The sequence below is a fragment of the Caenorhabditis briggsae genome, assembly GCF_000004555.2.
Source record: "Caenorhabditis briggsae complete genome, chrIII, whole genome shotgun sequence".
Taxonomy (NCBI): domain Eukaryota; kingdom Metazoa; phylum Nematoda; class Chromadorea; order Rhabditida; family Rhabditidae; genus Caenorhabditis; species Caenorhabditis briggsae.
The window spans coordinates 10164159-10184481 of NC_013490.2; the positions used below are offsets into that span (position 1 = coordinate 10164159).

Here is a 20323-nt window from a genome sequence, read left to right on the forward strand (position 1 = left end):
TTTTTATTTCTTTTTTGTATTTTCCGCTTTCTTCAAGTAAACATTGTACATATCTACCCTTTTACATTTCGACACACTTTATTCCCTCCTAATAAAAGTTGAAAAGAGAAAGAGAGACATCAAAAGGAGATAAGAAGATAAGAGATCCACGAATTGTATATCACCCGAATTCCACCCGAATTCGGATCTCAATCTGACCTTGACACAATAAATTCCGTCACCGCATTTTCACATTTCAATTGACACCCCCTTCTCTCTTTTGGATACCGCTAGGATAATCCAATTGTCAAATTCACTGCCCGAACATTTTTTTGTGGATTTTGTAATTCGTGAAATCTTCTTTTTTATAGAGACTTCTTGCGCTAATTAAGAAGTTACAATTATTCTCGAACTCCTAGATACCATTTTCGCATTCTGAAATTTCCGGGTTCAGTGAATTTTTTGACTTCGAGATTCTCAGATTCAGAAGGATTCTGATTTTTGCAGGGTGTTGAGATTATTAAATTTTTGAAAATTCTTTCAAAAATTTACAATACTCCAAAATCCCAAAACCTCAGATTCTCAGAACTTCAAAACTACCAAAATTTTTAGAATTTGAGATTCTCAAAACATCGGAATTGTAAAATTTCGAAACCACAAAATCTCAGAATTTTTAAATCTCAGAATCCCAGAAGCTTTAGAATTATAGGGTTTTGAGATTATTAAATTTTGAGATTCTGAAATCCCAAAACACTGATATTCAAGGATTTTAATATTTCCCTATTCTCAATTACTTCAGAATTTGAAACTTTTCAGCTTCCCAAAGAACTCTGATTCTTAGAAAAGCCCACCAAACAATTATTAATTCCTCTTCTACTTTTTCGTTTTAACTTTACAAATAACACATTGTTAAAAAGGACACAAGAGGGTTTTTCGACGAATAATAGTATTAGTCATTATAGAATAAAACTTCTTCTTCTCTTTTTTTAGTTTTAAATTACCGGTTTCACATAGTAAAATGGGAGGCAAAAAACGACGACACAATAGCAATATGTCATTCGGAAAATGAGCTTGTGAACATTTGAATAAAATGGGAAGGAGGGAGAGGAAGAGATAGGTTCATTCTGATTTTATATTTCTATCAATGTACAAGATTTTGGGTTTTCTTTCTTTTTGAACATTTTGAAGCCAATGATTTTTAGAATCTCACTGTTGAGTCATTATCATTATTAAGATTAAAAAGCTAACAACACGAAATTCAAAAGTCGAAATTCCGAATTTCCGAAATCTTGGGATTTTGAAATTTTCGAATTTTGGGATTTTCAAATTCTGAAAATCTATGATTCTGAGGCTCTGAGATTCTGGAATTTAGGAATTCTGAAGTTTTGAAATTCTAAAATTTTTAGATTCTGAGATTGTGAAATTCGGAAATTCTGAAATTCTGGTAATCTTACATTCTGAAATTTTGGGATTTTCAACTTCAGCATTTTCAACTTCAGCAACTTCAGAAATTATGGATTTCATAAATATCGAATATCTGATTATCTGAAATTCTGGATATCTGAATTCTTGAGATTCTGAAATTCTGAGATTTTGGAATTATAGAATTCTCAGGTTCTTAAAATTTCGAGACTTTCAAATTCTGAAATTCTGAATGTCTGAAATTCTGAAACTCTGATATTCTGAAATTCTGTGATTCTGAGATTCTGAAATTTTTATATTCCGAAATTCGGGAAATTCCAGATTCCAAAAAATTTGAGATGTTGAAATCCCGCGAAATCAGGAATTCCAAAAATTCAAAATTCTGAATATCTGAAGTTTTATGATTCCGAAACTCTCTGAAATTCTGAAATTCGAATGAAACTTGGAGATTTTCGGATTTTGAGATTTTGTAATTTCAAGATTTTCAACTTCCGAATGTCTGAAAATTGAGGAAATCGAATTCGGGCCTCCGAAATTCCGAAAAAAGCCCGGCCCGGCCCGTCCCGTTACAAGTATGCTCTAAAGTAAGGAAATTCCCCAATGATCAGAAACTTCTATGCCAAGTTTCCTACTGTTTCTCATTTCCAAATCTTCAACATTTCTTCGTTTTCTTTTCATCGTTTTTAGCATATCCGCAATCTCCTTCAAGAAGCAATCCCCCTTTGAATTCGATTTCCGAAAGTCGAAAAGGGTCATTTCGCACCTCCCTCTGTTTCTCTCCCGTAGTTATGTATCAATTTTCAATCACTTTTCACATTGTTTCCCGATCTAATTATGTGCTTGAATATCCGGCTAAATAGCATTTATAGAATCCCAAAAAAACAAAGAAGAAGCTAATCAGAAGAACAGAACAGGAATTCTCTTCTTCGGGAAAATAGAAACTATTAATACAATTCTTCCCAACTTCTCTCCTCTTTTTCCCTCAACCCGTCAACTATAACCGGCCAGTTCCATTTTTTCTCTGCATCTCTCTCGAATCCTATACTATTTCTTTCCGGTTCGATCCGATTCCGTCCATCCTCTTGACTTCTTCTTCTTCTTTTTCTTCTTTTCCAAAATGCTACAGTCAGTGTTTCTCTTCTTCTTTTATATACATCATCATATCTTTACGTTTTATTTGTATACTATTAGCATATTCTGGAGATTCTAAAATTCTAAGATTCCCAATTTTCAATCTGAATCCTTAAAGTTGAGATGTCTGGTAATCTCAGAATCCTAGATTTTTGAATTCTCGAGATCCTGAAATTTTTGAAATTCTCTAAAGTCTCAAATCGGAACTTGTTTATTATGAGAATTCTGAAAAGTTATCATTTTAGTTTCTGGAATTTTGAAAAATGAGAATTCGCAAATTCTAAATCTAGAAATTTAAAGTCAGAAACTGGGAATTTGCGAATTTTCGTTTTCAGAAATTTCAGAATTTAAGGAATTCGAAACATTCAAAATTCAAAATGCAATTTTTTTTCTAGGATTCCTGAATTCTCAGATTTAAATATTTTGAATACTTGAGATGTTTTAATAGATCCTAATTCTTGAATTTTGAAAATTGCGATATCCAGAATTTCTCTATTTTGAACTTCGAAAAAAAATGTGTTATGTTTTTGGAACATTTTTTTCAGGACTTATTTGACATTCTCAAGATTTCCGTGTTTCTGTAATTATGGATTTAGGTATTCTGAGATTCTGAGATTCATTTGATTTTATGTTCAAAATTTCCCTAGTCAGTTGATTCTTTATACCGTAAGCGCTCGAATAGCAACGACCCCCCTTAACCCCCAATTCAGAGCCAATTTTCTCGGTTCCTGTAAAAGATATCAAAAATTTCTCAACTGATAAAATATTAGTCCTATTATGATGAATAATTTATCAGTGGACCACTTTTTGATATCTTCCAAAGGAAATGAGATATGGGCTCAAAGTGAACGATTTGAGGGTTACTCTGGGATACTTTCTAATCCCCCCAAACCATCTCCTACATTTTTCGAAAACCATATTTCTTTGAAGATTTTTGTTCCGTTATCCCTTCTCCATATAATGATCTAAATTTTTAGTACTCTTGTCCTTTCGGAATCATAAAAATAACACCAAAAAAGTCTACTAAAACCGTACTTAACACTTTTTCTAAAACCCCCAAAACGAAATCGGAGGAACGAATCACCGATTTAGCCTAATTTCCGTTACCGAATGACGCTTTTCTCCTGATGTTCCACTTCTTCTTCATTGCCTTTTATGTCAAAAAGGTAATCGTCCTCTTGTCAAAAGTTTTAGGTCAAATTGTGAAAGTAAACAATTGACTTTTCGTATTGGAACCGCTTTGATGGCATAGAGAGGTTCAGAATTCTGGATCATTGTTAATGGTTCCACAAAAAGGGGTACGGTACTAGTTGAAAAAGTCAACTTTGAAGGTTTGAAAATATTATTCAGAAATGTTAGATTTGTCTCAAATTTTCAGAGTATACTAAACAAAAATAGAGCTTCCATTTTGTAGTTAACAAATTTTTTGTATAAATTCATCCAAACGAGATATGTCTCTTAAAAGTACCACTATTGTGAAGTCACTGATATTTCTGGAAGTTCCATTGGTTAGTTTAGTCCGCTATATCTCATTTAGATGAACTTTTCACAAAACGTTGTCAACTACAAAAATGAAGCTCTATTTTTGTTCAGTATACTGTGACATTTTCAAACAAATCGAAAATCCGTGGGGATAAATTTGGATCGGGCCAAAAATAAGAGCTCAGATTTTCAGGTTTTCAGCGAACTTGAATACCCTAAACACTCTAATAAAACGTTGCCCAAACTTTTGCCTTTTCATGTATCTCGATTCCTGTGAAAGATATCAAACATTTATCAACTGATAAGATACCTTTCATGGGAATTGAGATAATTCAAAACTTAAAGGTTTGAGTGGCGTTCTATTAAAGTGTGGTCTCACTTCTTTATGAAATCTATGTTACTATGTAAAATTTTGAAGATTTCGAAACACATCCTTCCCGGAATTTTGAAATTTCCTGTGACAATCTCCCATGAGTTAATTTAACATTTAACCATTCACCAAACATTACACCATTTGTACTTTTCCCAATTTTCTCATCCTCACAATGTAAAATTACAAAAAAAAAACTCTTACAATACTTTGTCTTATACATAAAATAACATGTACTTCCCTTTTTCCTAACCTATTACATATCATTCAGTCTCTCTTTTACCTTTTGCTTAGTCACTCTTTTTAACTTTTTAGGTCACTAAAAAATGAGAACAATGACCCAGTTATCTCTTGTCTCTCTATCTCTTCTTTTTCCATGAAAATAACAACCAGTTGCAACAAGAAAAACTCATTCAACTGTGATTTTTTTCCTTTTTATCCACACAATGCTACATTTTTGAGAGGACAACCTGTTCTCAAGGTATCTAGGCCAAACAACAATGATTGTCTGTTTGTCCGGATGTCTGATATTCAAAATGTTTTTATAATTTTTAATTATAAAAGATCATATTCCAATTACTGGTATAAAATTCTGTACACTTTAATTTTCAGAAGCCTCAACCACTTCAAAATCTTCGATTTAAATACATTTTGAGATTCTGGGCACAGTTTGAGGTAGTGGTGTCATGACACTCTATCTGATTTATTTTTTAATATTTTTTCCAAGAAGAAACCACGGGGTTACCGTAGTTATATTTGGCCATTCTGGCACATTCTGGCACCGTGAAATCTGTTATAGAAGAGCCTCTAACTTTAAACTTCGAGTTAATTTATCTCAGTTCCTAGTGAGATATCAGAAAGTAGTCAACTAACAAAATATTTTAAATATTATGATAAACATTTCATCAGTTGATTACTTTTTGATATCTTTCACAGAAACCGAGATAAATTGTCCCAAAGTGGACGGTTTGGAGATTTATCTTTATCGAGACGCCCGGATGTCTCGTTCGAATCCACGTGGCGCTAACCCAAATAGATATTATAGGCTATACATTCATTCGTATAAGCATTTTCTTTTTCCGAAAATCCTCCCAAAAAAGACAGCAAAAAGTCTTGAAGTACTATTGGTTTTCGGAAGGAAAACGAAACTTTTCACCCCCACCACCCGCATTAGTATGTCAATTTCCATTTGACTCTGTTCTTCTTTCTCCAAAAAGGTATTTGTGTTTTTTAATTGAATGTTCTCGCGAAGAAGCGGTTTTGGTAGAAAAAGGAACATCGGGAACAGACTACTCTTGAAAGTAAAAAAATAGTCATAAAGTGTTGCGAATGCAAAGGTAGGTCAGACTAAAAGTTGATTTTGAGAGTCTAAAGAATCAAGGAAAGGGAAATTTTCTGAACCGCAGAGAGGGGAATAAAAGTCAGATTCCCTGAATTTCTAAATCAAAAAATTTATAAAAAACCGGAGAGTAGAGAACCTCGAAATTTACCTTAAACACTCCAATAGTATGCCCGTCTCCGAAGCGTTAACTTTGAGCCCATATATCTCGGCTCCCTTAAGATATTTTTAGAAATTGTCAACTGATAAATTATTTTTCATATTATCAGCTAGAGTTTATTAATTGGCAACTTTTTGATATCTCACATAAGAACCGAGATAAATTAGCTCAAAGCTGAAAGTAAGGATAGTCATACTAGTAGATTGTTATCGTTGAAGTTCTGAATTTCCTGAATGTAGAAATGACAACTGAGATTGAAATTCTTTACTTTAAACACTCAAAATCCTGGAGTTTCAAAATTCATGATCTAGAACTACAGTACCCCATTCCATAAAACAGAAATTCTAACCGTCGAATTTCAAAATTTTAGAGTCATCTCGATTTTACATCTCTTCTTCCGTACAAAACATACTTCCAAATATGAAGATATTCGAATTCGGAAGAGGTAAAACCACCGCACCTTCCTTTTCTCTCTCTCTCTCTCCGTGTATCGCAATATCTCTTTATTTTGACCCCCGCTATCATCACCGACCGCTCCCTCCAAAATTGTGTCATCCTCCCCCTTCTTTGGATTCTCCCGATGAATATTTGGGTTATCTTCTTCTTCTTATTCTCACCTGTTCTTTCTTCTTCTTCTTTACCTTCTGTTGAATTTCGGGAACGGTCGAAGAAGAAAAAGAAGAAAAAGAAAAAGGTCGGAAGAAGAAGGAGAAGGCGCGGCCAACCGAAATGAACAATTCGCCAATAATACTTCCAAGAAGCTTCCCCAATTATGACATTTCTCACTCTCTTTTGGTCTTTTCCATGTTTCTTACTTGTCCACTTTAGCGGATATACAGTTTTTATATAGCCTCATGAAGAAGTTTTCAGTGTCTGTGTGTCCGGATGTCCTTGTTTTGAAACTTTTTGATTTTTTGAAGATGTTCCTCCTAAGATTCAGAATATTTTTGAGATTCAAAGTTACTGGAAACCAAAATTCAAAATTTTGCAATCTCTGAAATCGAATTTTCCAATATTTTGTATTTATAAAGATCATTTTTAAAAGTTAAATTGCGGAATTTCTAGAGTTTGCAATTTCAAAAATTTTCAAGATTACCGTATTTCCTCAAATAGAAGCTTTTGAATAACGGCCAACTTTGAGCTCAATTATCTCGGTTTCTGTAAAAAATATCAAAATTGTATCAACTGATAAAATATTGGTGACATTACGATAAATAATTTATCAGTTGACACATTTTTTATATCTTTTACAGGAATCGAGATAATTGAGTTTAAAGTTGACGGTTTATGTAAGTTTCTATTAGAAGAAATATGCTATATTTGGTTTTATTGGTCTCCAATTTCCAGATCTAAAGATTCCCCAAAAGATTCCCTAAACCAAAAAAACCAGTAAAACAATTCCTAAATAAACATAATAAACCATTTCTCGGTTTGTCCATCTAAATCCTCTTATCCCCATCCTACAGTACCCCTCTCCTCAGAAAGATTAACTCTCCCATCCCAAACAATGTGTGACAAATCTCGATGATTCAAAAAAAAGAAGCTTCTTTTCGTTCCTCCCCAACCGTATTCCAGTCAATCCGTACCACATTAGCCTCTCTGCGCCTCTCGTTTCCCAATTATCTCTCGCTTTTCTGAACCTTAAGCCTAATTTGAACGCGCGCCAAACCTTTCGTAGGAGGAAAGGGGTGACGCCTTCATGATTCTGGTTTCGTCCATTTCCCCCCTCCTTTTTCGATGATCATTCTCTATTCAAAACTACTTTATTATATGCTGATGATGCTTCATTCGGTTTTTCCACCCCTTTTTTCTTTCAGTTTTTTGTACAAGTTTAGTGACCAGCCGGAAAAAAATTAACATTCATGAAAGGCTAATTTTAAAATTTTATTCTCAAAGTTTTAGAATTTTGGTTGCATAGAAATTTGAAATCTCAAAATCCGAGAACCGGAAATTCCAAATTTTTAGAATCTCAGAATTTCAGAAGTACTCGAACTTCAGTTATTCAGAATCTCGGAATATCAGAATCTCCGAATTTCAGACTTTCAAAACCTCAGAATCTCGGAATCTCAAAATCTCAGATTCTCAGAATCTCAGAATCACATGGTTTCAGAATTTCATATTTCCAGAATCTCAGAATCATTAAATTTGTGAATCTTAAAATCTCAGAATCTCAGAATCCCAAAACTTCCGAATTTAAAATTGTCGTATGTCCAGAATCTCAGGATCTTAGAATCTCCGAACCTCAAAATTTCGAAATCCGAATATTTTAGACACTTTAAAAAATTGAAATTTCGAAAAGTTATTTTTTTTCAAGATTTTGTTTCTAAATCTTCAAAGAATCTGAAATTTTAATTTTTTTTCTCGAATCTCGTCTTCTGGTGGCTTAGTTATCATATTTCTGAAATTTTCAGTCAAATTTTTAAACCAAAATTTGAAAAATCTTCCAGCAAGTCAGTTTATTTTAACTCATAGGACCATCAAATTTTGAACCTCTTCTCCCTTATAATTTTCGTTTTCTTCCCATCCGTTTCCTTAGGATTCTCACACATCGTAACGTCTTCTATTTCCCTTCAATCCCCATTTCGTAATCATCAATCTCAATCTTGATTCCCCATTAAATTATTCCATTTCCAGCCCATTCCATCTTCCTTCACAGACAAAATGCGTTGGGTGTTATTATATGGCTTCTGGCCATGACTGTATCCTCAACATCCGCAGCTGAATGCCCTCCAAACACATTCACGTGTGCTGATGGAAGTTGTATACCATCTGATTGGAAAGGAGATGGTGAAAAAGATTGTGAAGATGGATCAGACGAAGTGGAAGGAGTGACTGGAACAACTGTCGAAGGCAAATTCGATGAAGTCGTCACTTCTGGAACAACGACTTCTGGCGTCACGTCATCTGATGAGGAGTGTGATTGGGGAATGCAACAGAGAATTGATAACTGCTCTGAGCCAATTGTCATGTTTTTACATCAAATCGAAAGACTCAACTTGAAAAATATGTCTTTCTTGACGTCTTCTGAAGTGTGAGTTGTTGTGGTATTGACAAAAAAGAATATGCAAATTGGGATTTTGTGTAACTCTGGGAAATTGAAACTGAAAGGAAAATTGAAACTGAAGGAATTAGAAAAAATTTTAGAGAAATTTAAAAATTCAATGATTTTGTAATTTGATAATATTGACACTTTGAAAATCCAAATCCATTATCGTTACCGTATATGCTCTAATAGAATCGCAACATATACGTACACTTTGAGCTCAATTATCAGAATTTCTGAAAGAGATATCAAAATTTTGTCAACTGAGAAAATGCTTATCAAAATATCACCAACATTTTTTCAGTTTACTAATTTTCGATATCTTTCATAGGAACCATTAAGCTCAAATGCACGTATAAGGGTATCCCTTAATTTGTTCAAATTACAAGATTCTCGAATTCTTAAAAACTTAAAATCCGATTTTTTCCACTTTTTACAAACCGTTACAAACTTGTCTCAATAAAAAGTGAAAATAAGTGATCTCCTCTTGAGAAAAAAGTGCACTTCAGGTCGCTCATAAATTATGTATCCGGATATAATTACCCCAACTGAATCGATCCGTCACTTTCTATAAATCACATTTTGCAGTCAATCTCAAATCGAAAGTGGATGTAATCTGATGACAAATTATCAAGAATGCGTTGGAAATGAAAAAGGATGTATGCCAGACGAAGGAGTTCATTCATGGAGAGAAATTGAAATGTTCATGTGTCAATTGGTTCTTCCGTCGGTCAAAGAGCATTCGGCATGCTTCAAGGCTTCCGCTGATTCTAGATGTGATGCCAGGTAAGGTATTTTGAAAACTTGTTAGACGCCAACCCCATAATTGCACTTTGAGATAATTATCTCAATTTCTGTAAGAGATAACAAAAATCTGTCAACTGATAAAATGTTTGGCATAGTATTGTAAAAAGTTTATCAGTTGACAGATTTTTGATATCTTTCACAAAAATCTAGATAATTGAGCTGAAAGTGCAGATGTAGGTTGGCCTTATAGTGTTCAGATTAGACCCATGAAAACTTCAAAAAACTAAAAATCTATATTACCAGCAAAACTTCTTCTTCCTCATCTCTCTGCGGACTTGTCACTTCTATCCAAACTGCCACGTCGTGCCTGGAGACCATCCGACCAGAAGCTTGTTCATCTGATGCCATCGAAATGTTGGCTCCAATCAGAGAAGAAACCGAGCACATCGTTTCAGCGATTCGTTGTGTGGTGAGTGATAAAAATCGAAAAGCTTGAGTACTCCTATAGATACTCTCTGAGCTCACTTATCTCGGTTCCTTTGAGAGATATCAAAAATTGGTTAACTAATAAAATATTGGAAATGTTATAGTAATAATTCATCAGTTGACAAATTTTTGCTATCTTTTATAGGAAAATAGATAATTGGGCTCAAAGCAGCCAGAAACTTATATATGTAGTAAGTTGTATTTGAACTTTTCAGTAGAGCGCATTTACTATATGCAACCACTTATCTTAAAACCACTTATCTCTACTAATTGCAGCTACCTGAACAATCATCAAGCACCACTCTAATCGTCGATGAAACAACTGAATCAACCTCAGCATCCGCCGAAGACGACGGAGATATTCTTACCACAGCCACGGATTCTGAATCCACGACTACAACCACAAACCAAGAAATGGAGAATCGACCAGCTTTGACTATCAATATGGCTGATGCTGTCAATTCGTTGTACTACATTTATGATATCTGCTCAGCCAACTACTCTTCTGATCCATTCGCCGCTGTTGCTGAAAGAATTTGTGCGAAGCAAGACGAGATTGCAAAATGGAGTGATTGTTATCAGAAGACATTGGAGAAGGAGAAATGTGCAATCAGAAATGCTACCTCTAAATGCGAAGCTTTGATTTCCTACAACAACAATTTGGATTGCGCAATTGTTACAATGAACGATGAATGTGAAGTTGATGCACAGAATCTTGTCGTGGAACTTCAAGAAGAAGTCAATGATCTGATTATCGCTGGAAAATGCTTTGACGAGAAGAAAGAAGAGGAAGAGAAGGCTCCAAGCCCACCAAAAGAAGGAGAATTCCATCTTCAGACTACACTACCAAAATGTACAGAAGAGCAAGAAAATGGAGCACTTGGATGTCTCGTGGAACTCGTTGAGATTAACAAAAAGCTTACCGCATTCTCCAATCTCAACTTCCTTCTGGAAATTGCCAGTCCAAACTCATCAGTCGTCGAAGGAATCTGCTCTTTGTTTGCCAGATATGAGCAATGTCTCTCTGTTACTGTATTCAAGGATTCTCAAAGATGCTCGTTCGCTTCTCCACTGAACTCTCTCGCCAGAATCGGACTTGCCCCAATTTGCTCCTTGGATTCGCGTCCAATGTTGGCTAAACACAGATCGTGCTTTGAGAAGCTCGCCACTGAAGCTGATGAAGAAACCAACTGTCAGTCTGCACTCTCTTCTCTCTCGAATACGGTTCAAATGATGCTCAATGGAGTTCATGGAGAGGCTCTTCTATGCAAATCGTTCTACACTATCAGAGATACATTCTCGTGTGGAGAGAAGGCTGTGAAGAATAAGTGTGAAGAGGATGCGTTGACAGATTTGATGAACTTGAAGACCAAAGTGAGTGAAACCTTCAGAATTTTTTTGTGAAAATTGATAATTCTGAGGAGCTAGCATTTAACGAACTTCTCTGAAACAGTACCAGACAAACATATCCTTTAAAGGTGGGGGGACAGGAGATTTTACGGGGGATTTTTGGGGCCAGAGTATGCATTCTACCGTGACGGTGTACAACGCTTAATGTCACTCTGCGTACAGCTGTCGTCCTCGCCTTTATGTATGCAATCCGACGGCCGCTTTCTCTTTGCCCGTGTAGCTCAGTCGGTAGCGGCGCCGCACCCTCAATCCTCGCCCTCACAAGTTCATTTCCTCGAGGGGCGTATGTAAACGGAATTTCGAGAAAATAATTTTTTTCATGTTCCTCCACCTTTAAAATGTTTTTTTTGTTGAAAATAGTCAACTTTAAAGTTTTACAAAAGTAGTCCAGAGTTATTAGATTTGTCTGAAAATTTCAGAGTATGCTGAACAAAAATAGAGCTTCAATTTGGTAGTGGACAACTTTTTTGTAGAAATTTATCCAAACGAAATATAATGCTTGAAATTCACCAACTGACAAAAATTCTTGAAACAGCACTAATTCAGAGTAAGGTTGATTTCAAGATGTTTATATCCTTTGGATGAATTTGTACAAAAAAGTTGTCAACTACAAAGTGGAAGCTCTATTTTTGTTTAGTATACTCTGAAAAGTTCAGATAGATCGAAATATCTTGAAATACTTTTGTAGGTCTACAAAGTTGACTACCGTATTTCCTCTAATATAAGCCCACCCAATCCGTTAACTTTGAGCTTAATTATCTCGATTCCTGTCAAAGATATGAAGATGTCAGCTGATAAATTTTTAATCATACTTTTGCAAACATTTTATCAGTTGAGAAATGTTTTATATCTTTCACAGGAATCGAGATAATTGAGCTCAAAGTGGACGGTTTAGGTGGGCTCCTATTAGAGGAAATACGGTATTTTTGTTGGGTACTGTAGATATGCACGTGAAAAAAAAGAATTTTGGTCAGCTGATATTTTGATCTCCTGTTCTTCAATGACTCACTAGCGACAAGCTGATCAAAACAAGAGGAACGCCGTTCTCTCTCCGAAAAAATTAGGTCACAACGTCATCTGATTGCGATGGAACTAGACTAAGCGCAGCTGTGGGATTTGCGCAATCAGAGAACAAACAGAAATAGAAGCTACGCATCAAAAATCTAGAAGCCCGAAACAATGAATCTAAGCTTCCCTCAAATTGAATACTTTTCCAGATGACATCACTAGGATTGGAAGAAGGATGTCCACGTGATCCACCAGCCAACCTTGACGAGATCATCGCTCGTCCAGTTGCTCGTCCAACCCCAGTCACCATGCCCCCACGTGCTCCAACTGCTCGTCCAATGCCACTTCCAGCCGTCCCACCACCAACACAACCATCTTCCCCATCAAAATGTGCCGTTGAGGAGCAAAAGAAATTCGAGGAGTGTGTCAAACCATTGACCTCCTTCCAACCACACCCACTCTCGGTGATTGCTATGCCAAGAGATATCGATCAGGCCTGCGAAGCATTCCACACTTTCAAGGCTTGCTCGGCAGAGAGCAACTGTCATCCATTGTGGGCTCGTGGAATGAGTGCAATGTTTGAATACGCTTGTAACGAGGCTAATGAACAATTCAAGAAGGTTCGAAAATGTATCCGTGAGACATCAATGATTGAAGAAGTCCGTTCCTGTGTCTCCGATTTCTCTCGTGGAGCACCAACTGCCGCATGTATGTCATCCAACCGTCTCCACTCTTGTGCCATCCCACAAATTCAAGCTAAATGTGGACAAGAAGCTGCTGATTGGGTATCCAACTACATTATCCGATTCGCCAATGCTATTGATGTCCGATGCAAAGTTGGAAGACAACTTCCAGTTGGAAGAGTTGTTGGAATCGGATGCTCTGCCGAGGAAGAAGTTATCATTGAGCATTGTGCTGCTCCACTTAATGATATTGGGTCTCGAGTGGAAGAGTTGTTCGCCGGTGGAATGCAATCTCTCATCAAGAACATCAACTCCCTTGCCCCAGTTTTCGCAGGAGCTTGTAATCTTACTGACGAATTCAAAACCTGTGCTCATTTCTTGTTGGAGGGAAGAACATCATGTGTAGTTTCATCTTGCATGATTGAAGCTGGTCGTAATATTTGCCAACTTTCGGATCCAGCCAAGGCTATCGATGATAACTTATCCTGTCTCTTCGGACAAGCTCAAGAACCCAAATTCGCTCAATGCATCCGTTCAACAATTTCCACTTTGAAACAATTTAATCTTTCAACATTGAGAAGTGTACTTCCAAAGTTTATTGATTGTACAAAGGACATTGTTATCGATAAGTGTGGAGAGTCTCCAATTACAATCATGAAAGCCATGAGTACCCCTGATATCTGCCCAATCCGTCCAAATCATGCTCCAATTGTTCTGTGAATGCACCAACTAGAGTTACACCAAATCTCGGAACTGTTTTGAGTTCGTCAACGGCTTCTACCATGGCGTCTGAAGAGACTGAAACTACTGAAGTCACTGAAGCGGCAACTGAGGCTCCAACAACCCCAGAAACCGGATGCGGAGAATCTGCTCTTGTCGATTATTATCAATGCGAAACCCATCTCGATCAATTCGCCTTCCGTCCAATTTCGATCATTGGAGATGCTTCAAAATGGGATCAATTCTGCCAAATGGCCAATCAGACGTATATCCCATGTGTCGAAGGACTCAAATGCAAATCCGAACCAGCTGCCACTGCTCAAATCGGACTTATCGATTCGATTTGTAATCGAGAAATCACTTTGAGAGATCAGAAACAACATGCTATGTGTTTGTCAGAGTACACTAAATCAGATGCTGGACTCGCTTGCATTTCTGATTTTGGAAAGATTGATCAATTGGATAAATCATCGCCAGCGCAAATGTGTGATGGGTAAGTGTAGGTCAAAAAGCATTTTAAAGTAGGTTACAGTAATCCAAGTCTTTTGAAAATTTTATAACATGATAAGACCAGAATGAGCTTTGTTTTTGTAGTTGAAAACTATTGAAGTGAAAGAGTTTAGCTCGATTTTTCCGTTTTCTTGTCAGATTACTGTAAACTAATTTTCCAGTATTAACCACGTCATGAGATGCTCAACCACTGAAATCGAGAAGCGATGTGGGTTCGACGCCGTTCTCCACGTCTTCAGTGTCCACATGCACTGGGCAAATCTTTTCAACGCATCCTGCATCCTAGAGTCTCCAGAACCATCCAAGGAGATTACGGTAGGACATACAGACAAACAGACAGACATTATTAAATTAGAATTTGCAGAGCATCGACGTGAATGAGGTGGAGCCATCTCGCGATCAGAAACCAGTGGTTGTGACGAAAGACGAAACTACACCAATGGCAGTAACCACTGCAATGAATAATGATGTCACGGAACCAGAAGAGACAACAACGACGACGACAGCTCCAGTACAGTCAACTGTATCTTTTGCAGTTGTATTAGCTACAGTTCTTCCATTCTTCGCTCTTCTCTAAATATTTTTTTTCAATAATTTCCCAAAACTCCTTCCGTTGATTTTGATGCTCGCATCAAAAAAATTTCCCATCCCAGTACAGGTCAATTCTTCATTTGTTCATTTCATTTCATTTTTCTTCGCCTCCTCCCTTCACACATTTTCCCAAAAACCTTTATTCAGATCTTCTGCAGGGTTTCCCCTTTATACCCAATTCTTATTCACTTCTTACCTTTCTTTCCAGAATTTTCTATCGCCAACAACCCCCATTCCACGTGTACACGGTGTGCTACATTTTTGTATGTTGCTCAGGCTCAAGAGGGAGCCTGACGATGATTTGTGTATTTGTACCAAGAGATTCAATGTGTAATAAATTATTGAAATTTTGAAGAGTTTATGATTTTGGATTTAGAAGAGTTTTAGAACCTTTTCGAATTCGAGAGTATCAGAATATCAAATTTCAGAATCTGAACTTTAGAGCTACAAAATATTAGAGCCTCGATTAAAGAATAATCCAGATACTGTAAACATAAGCATTCTAATAGAATGACAATCCTCACTTTCAACTTCGAGCTCAATTATCTCGGTTGCTTCAGAAGATATCAAAAAGTGGTAAACTGACAAAATATTTTTGAACTCATGATAAACATTTTGTCAGTTGACAATCTCTTGATATCTCTTATAGGAACCGAGATAATTGAGCTCAAAGTTTACGGATTGGGGAAGTGTTCTATTAGTGTTTTTACGGTACTTCTAACTTTCAAATATTCTAAATCGAAATTTTTGAAATGAATCACTGAATTCTGAATTTTGAAGACTATCATAAAACATCTGTTTTCTGGATAGAACTTTTTTTTTCATTGCCGCTCGTTTAAACTTTTCTAATAAGACGCATAAACGCTGTCTTATTTAGCATCCGTCTTCCTAAGTTTCCATGGAAACAGAGCCAAACGTTTCAAAAAGAGCCACCCAATTAAAGCACACACATCCATTTCAAAAAACCCGGTGACCAAGAACAACATAAGGCAAAAAGAAACACATCCTGGGCGACGAGTCAAAACGACGGACTAGTACTCATACAGAGAGGCAAAAGAGGAATTAGAGAAAAAATAGTGAGCGCTGAGCAGAAGAAGAAGAAAAACCGAGAAAAGTGTGCAAGAGGGGAGTCGCGCAGGGATAATACACATTTGTGGAAAAAAAAAGCAGAACAGACTCTTCTTTTCCATTTTTTCCATATGAGTTTAGAAGGAGTAAATATACTTGTAGTTTTGGTTTGAACATATTCACTGTGTAAGTGGAATTTTTGTAAAATAATTTCCTTTGTTTTCCGAAGTCATATTTTTTCAAAATTTCAGTCCGATTCTTCCGATTTTCAGGTTTCTTTCAATCGAAAATCAAATTGAGAAATTCATTTCAATTTTTAGAAAACGCTGATTACTGTAAAAATTTAAAGGAGCGTAGCTGTAAAATGTGAACGACTTTCGCACCGACTTGAAAAGACTACTGTAGAAAATATTTTGTCTGTCGAGTCATCGACTTTTTTCGTTCTTTTCTCAGCGAGTTTCTTGCTTTTCCTGTATTATTTTTCGATATATTTTGTATCTACAACATCAGCAACAACGGAAAAATTGAGAAAACCCCATATTTTATGTTTGTTTCTGTGTTGTCTCCGACGATCGCCCATATTTTTTCCGTTTCCCTTTTTGTTTCGGCCTCGTGGATGTATACTTTTTACATGTGGCATCGGTTCTCATCTCTCTTTTTTGTGAACTACTACTAATTGGACAACGACGTCTCTTTCTTCCTCTTTTTTTTTGTTTCCATCTGTCCCTTCTCTCGTTTCGATGATATTTAAATGACCACTCGTTCATCGTCACTTCTCTTCTCAATTTAAAACCACAATTTTAATTCTTGAATTTTAGATGAGATGTCCTCTTCTTCTTCCCTTGCTTCTCTTCGTCACGTCTTTAATAGCGACGACCCAAAAATGGAATCTTCGAGATAGAGTCGTCGCGGCAATAAATTGTGGTCAGATTTGAAGCGGAGATAACAGAAAAAGAAAGAACTTTTGCAGGAGGACCCGAAGCCCTGGGATCATATGGAATTACATATGCTGCAGATTATCATGACGAAGGCCAGGCATCAGACGTCGGAGTTCAGTATTCGTTCAACAACGCCGAAAATGATGACGTGGAAATTTATCAAACGGAAAGATGGAGCAAAGAATCATTTGACTACGAGGTTCCCGTTGGTGACGGTGAATATGTCATCATTCTGAAGTTCTCCGAAGTCTACTTCCAGAGAGTTCAAGAAAAGGTCTTCAACGTTAGAATCAACTCGTACACTGCTGTCAAGAATCTGGATATTTACGAAGCTGCCGGTGGTCGTGGATATGCTCATGATATTTACATTCCACTAGTGATCAAGGACAAAAAAATCTCGGTGAATGGCCATAAGAAAGATTATAAGGGAAAAATTGTCATCGAATTCGCGAAAGGTCCACATGACAATCCAAAAGTCAACGGATTCGCTGTGCTGCGAGGAAAAGTTGAAGATCTCCCACCACCACCAGCTCCACACGTTCCGGAAGATGATTTTCCATCGGACTTTGATATTGTAAGTCGAGCCTTCAGATTATTAGCTCTACTTCGTCCTTTTAGGAAGAGGGAGCTCCCATTCCAAACGACCTAGAGGAGGAATTCAATCCACAAATCATCCGAGGTGATGAGATGGACGATGAAGTCTTTAGTGCCACGTCGAAATCTGAAAATCCATTCGAGAAGGTATAAAACGAGCTTGAAATTTCTTCTGCAACCCCAAGAAGTATTTACAGGAGTCCTCTGATTGGGTCCTACCGGTTATCGTAATGCTCATTGTTTTCATTCCAATCGCCTATATTCTTCATTTGTACACCATGAACAGACAGAAAGAGAAACGATCATAATTCAATGCACGGGACTTTTGTTAAAAATCATTCCTCCTCTCTAGGTCTCCTTTTGTATTTTTTCTTGTAGTCTTTAATCTTCCTTTCAAAACGAACAAAATCTCTGTGAGACATTCTCTTCTAAAAGTTGTGGGTTCTTTTCCAAAAAATTCTTTCATGTGTAATTTTCATGTCAACTAGGCTTTTCAAAATGAACTAATTTTATTTGTCTCCGTGGTCCCGTTTGACGCGAATTGCGGTCACTGGCCGAACTATTTGTGGCCGAGAATCCGCAGGGCAGGCAGGCAGTGTAATAGCCTCAAGGCGAGGCGCAGAATCTGCCGCTGCAAATCGATAAACGCGTCGGAATTTTGCAATTTGCAGGCGCGAATCTTTTGGTAAAAAAAGAATGTCGCGCAGATCCAGAAGTCGTTCACGATCGCCACCGAAACGAGACCGTGAGGATCGCCGAAGACGTGATGATAGAGATAGGGAGAAAAAACGAGATAGAAAGGACAAGGATCGAGAAAGACGACGAAGACACCGAAGCTCATCGTCCGAGACGTCGATAGCAGAATCACATCAATTGGGAAGCATTTTTAGAGAAGAACGACGACGACGCGAGAGAAACGATTCGCCAAAGTAAGAGAAAGAAAAGAAAATCGATATTTTTTTCCAAGCACAGCAGCATCATTTTCAAAAATCCTCTTTTCAGACTTCCTCCTCCACCACCTCCTCCACCTTCCGATTCACCTGTCGATACTTCTATCCCATTCGACGTCAACACTCTGAATGATCCAACGAAACGATGGTTAGAGGAGAAAATCGTGGAGCAGGTGACGGCGAGAGTACACCAGTTGGAAGCAATGATGGCTGAAAAAGCCACGTCGGCAAGGAATGAGATGGAGAAAATGTTGAGAGCACAAATCGAAGCGGAGATGGCTGTCGAGCTGGCCGAATGCAAGAAACGAGATGTAAGATTTTGGATAGCTCCTGTTTCAGTTTCGCAACGCAATTCCGAAAATTTCAACTGGAATAAATATTTCCGAAGCTTTCTGAACTACAGTATGTCAAAGGCGCATGCTAAAAATTTCCGAGCGGGTTTCGAAAAGAATTACGTTTAGTTTTTTTTTTGCGTTTCCGAGATCTGTTTGTCAATTTTTCTTTCCGAAAAATTCGGAAAATCCATTCCGAACATCGATTTATCGAAAAAAAAAAGCCAAAAATCAGTAATTTTGCAGGAAGAATCTCGTAAAAAATGCAAGCAATTGGAGGCGGAGCTTGAACGGAAAGTTCTAGAAGCTGAAGAAAGTCGCAAGAAATTTGTAAGTTGTGTGTCATATTATGGAAAGAATGGAACGTCTTCTTCTGCCCAAATATTTTTATCGCTGATTTCAGATGATGTTTTCTTATATATATATACATTGAAGAATAATCTTTACTGATATGATATTTTAAAACTTTTCTCTTTTTTCTCTTATGTTTCTCTTATTCATTTATTGTGTGCCATCTCTCGAAAGAAACCCAGGACAATCACCAGAAGAATCAGAGGAATCCCGTTGTGAAAAGCAGGTATCCGGATGAAGAGCAAGTTTATAATATATTGGTTCTCCCAAACGCTCAAGTTACTAGATTTTAGATTGGAAAATATAAATTCCTCTTTGAAAATTCACAATATAAGAATCCCCATTTTCAGGAGGAAGATCGCCTGGCGATGCTCGAACAGAAAGGACAATTGGAGCGTGATCGTGCAGATCTTGCGCGTCAGAAGAGTGAATTACAGAAAAATGAGCAGCAAGCGATATTGAACAAGTCTGGGAATGCGAGAGCACCGATTAAGTTCAAATTCGGAAAGTGAAATAGATTGTTTTAACTGAATTCCGCAATGTATGGCTGATCTCATTCGTTATAAATTTTTCTAATAAAACGATATGAAAGGTTTTGAATCCTGTTTGTTCTCCTTAATAAAATTATGTTCGGGGGATGTTTGATTCGATTCTGACTACGTTTGTCGTTGAAATCTCTTGATTTGAGTTGGGATGTTCGGAATCTCGGAATATCGAAAATTCCGAGTTTTAATGTTTCGGAATTTTTAAAAATTCGAATTTTAATATAGAAATTCCGCTTTCCTTCCACAAAAGAGCGGAAAATTGACGAAACTCGACCAACAGATTTAGGAAACTAAAAAAGCCAATTTAAATTAATTCCGCTCGAGACCCACAAGACAACTTTTCGTGTGCGCCTTTGGCATACTGTAGTCGAAAATTCAGAATTTTTAGGATGTTTTTAAATACTCCGAAAAGGGGGTACGACGAATTCGAACGTTTTCAAATTCGAACAGACCTAAAATCGAAC

The 20323-nt window shown here is 36.9% G+C and overlaps 3 protein-coding genes across 3 annotated transcripts; all 3 read left to right on the forward strand.

The window, feature by feature from the left end:
* Positions 1-8576: 8576 nt before the first annotated feature.
* Positions 8577-15067, forward strand: CBG06905 (the record flags this gene model as incomplete). Its single annotated transcript, XM_002642440.1, is given in 8 exon segments — positions 8577-8914; positions 9515-9712; positions 9977-10142; positions 10436-11533; positions 12787-13974; positions 13977-14473; positions 14652-14805; positions 14855-15067. Coding segments are annotated over 8 exon segments (3852 nt in total).
* A 1900-nt stretch (positions 15068-16967) lies between these two features.
* CBG06904 lies at positions 16968-17989 on the forward strand (the record flags this gene model as incomplete). Its single annotated transcript, XM_002642439.1, has 4 exons — positions 16968-17073; positions 17120-17661; positions 17706-17828; positions 17879-17989. The coding sequence occupies 4 exons, from the start codon at positions 16968-16970 to the stop codon at positions 17987-17989; spliced, it is 882 nt and encodes a 293-aa protein (XP_002642485.1).
* A 388-nt stretch (positions 17990-18377) lies between these two features.
* CBG06903 lies at positions 18378-19826 on the forward strand (the record flags this gene model as incomplete). Its single annotated transcript, XM_002642438.1, has 4 exons — positions 18378-18610; positions 18684-18942; positions 19210-19293; positions 19665-19826. The coding sequence occupies 4 exons, from the start codon at positions 18378-18380 to the stop codon at positions 19824-19826; spliced, it is 738 nt and encodes a 245-aa protein (XP_002642484.1).
* Between the last annotated feature and the right edge of the window lie 497 nt (positions 19827-20323).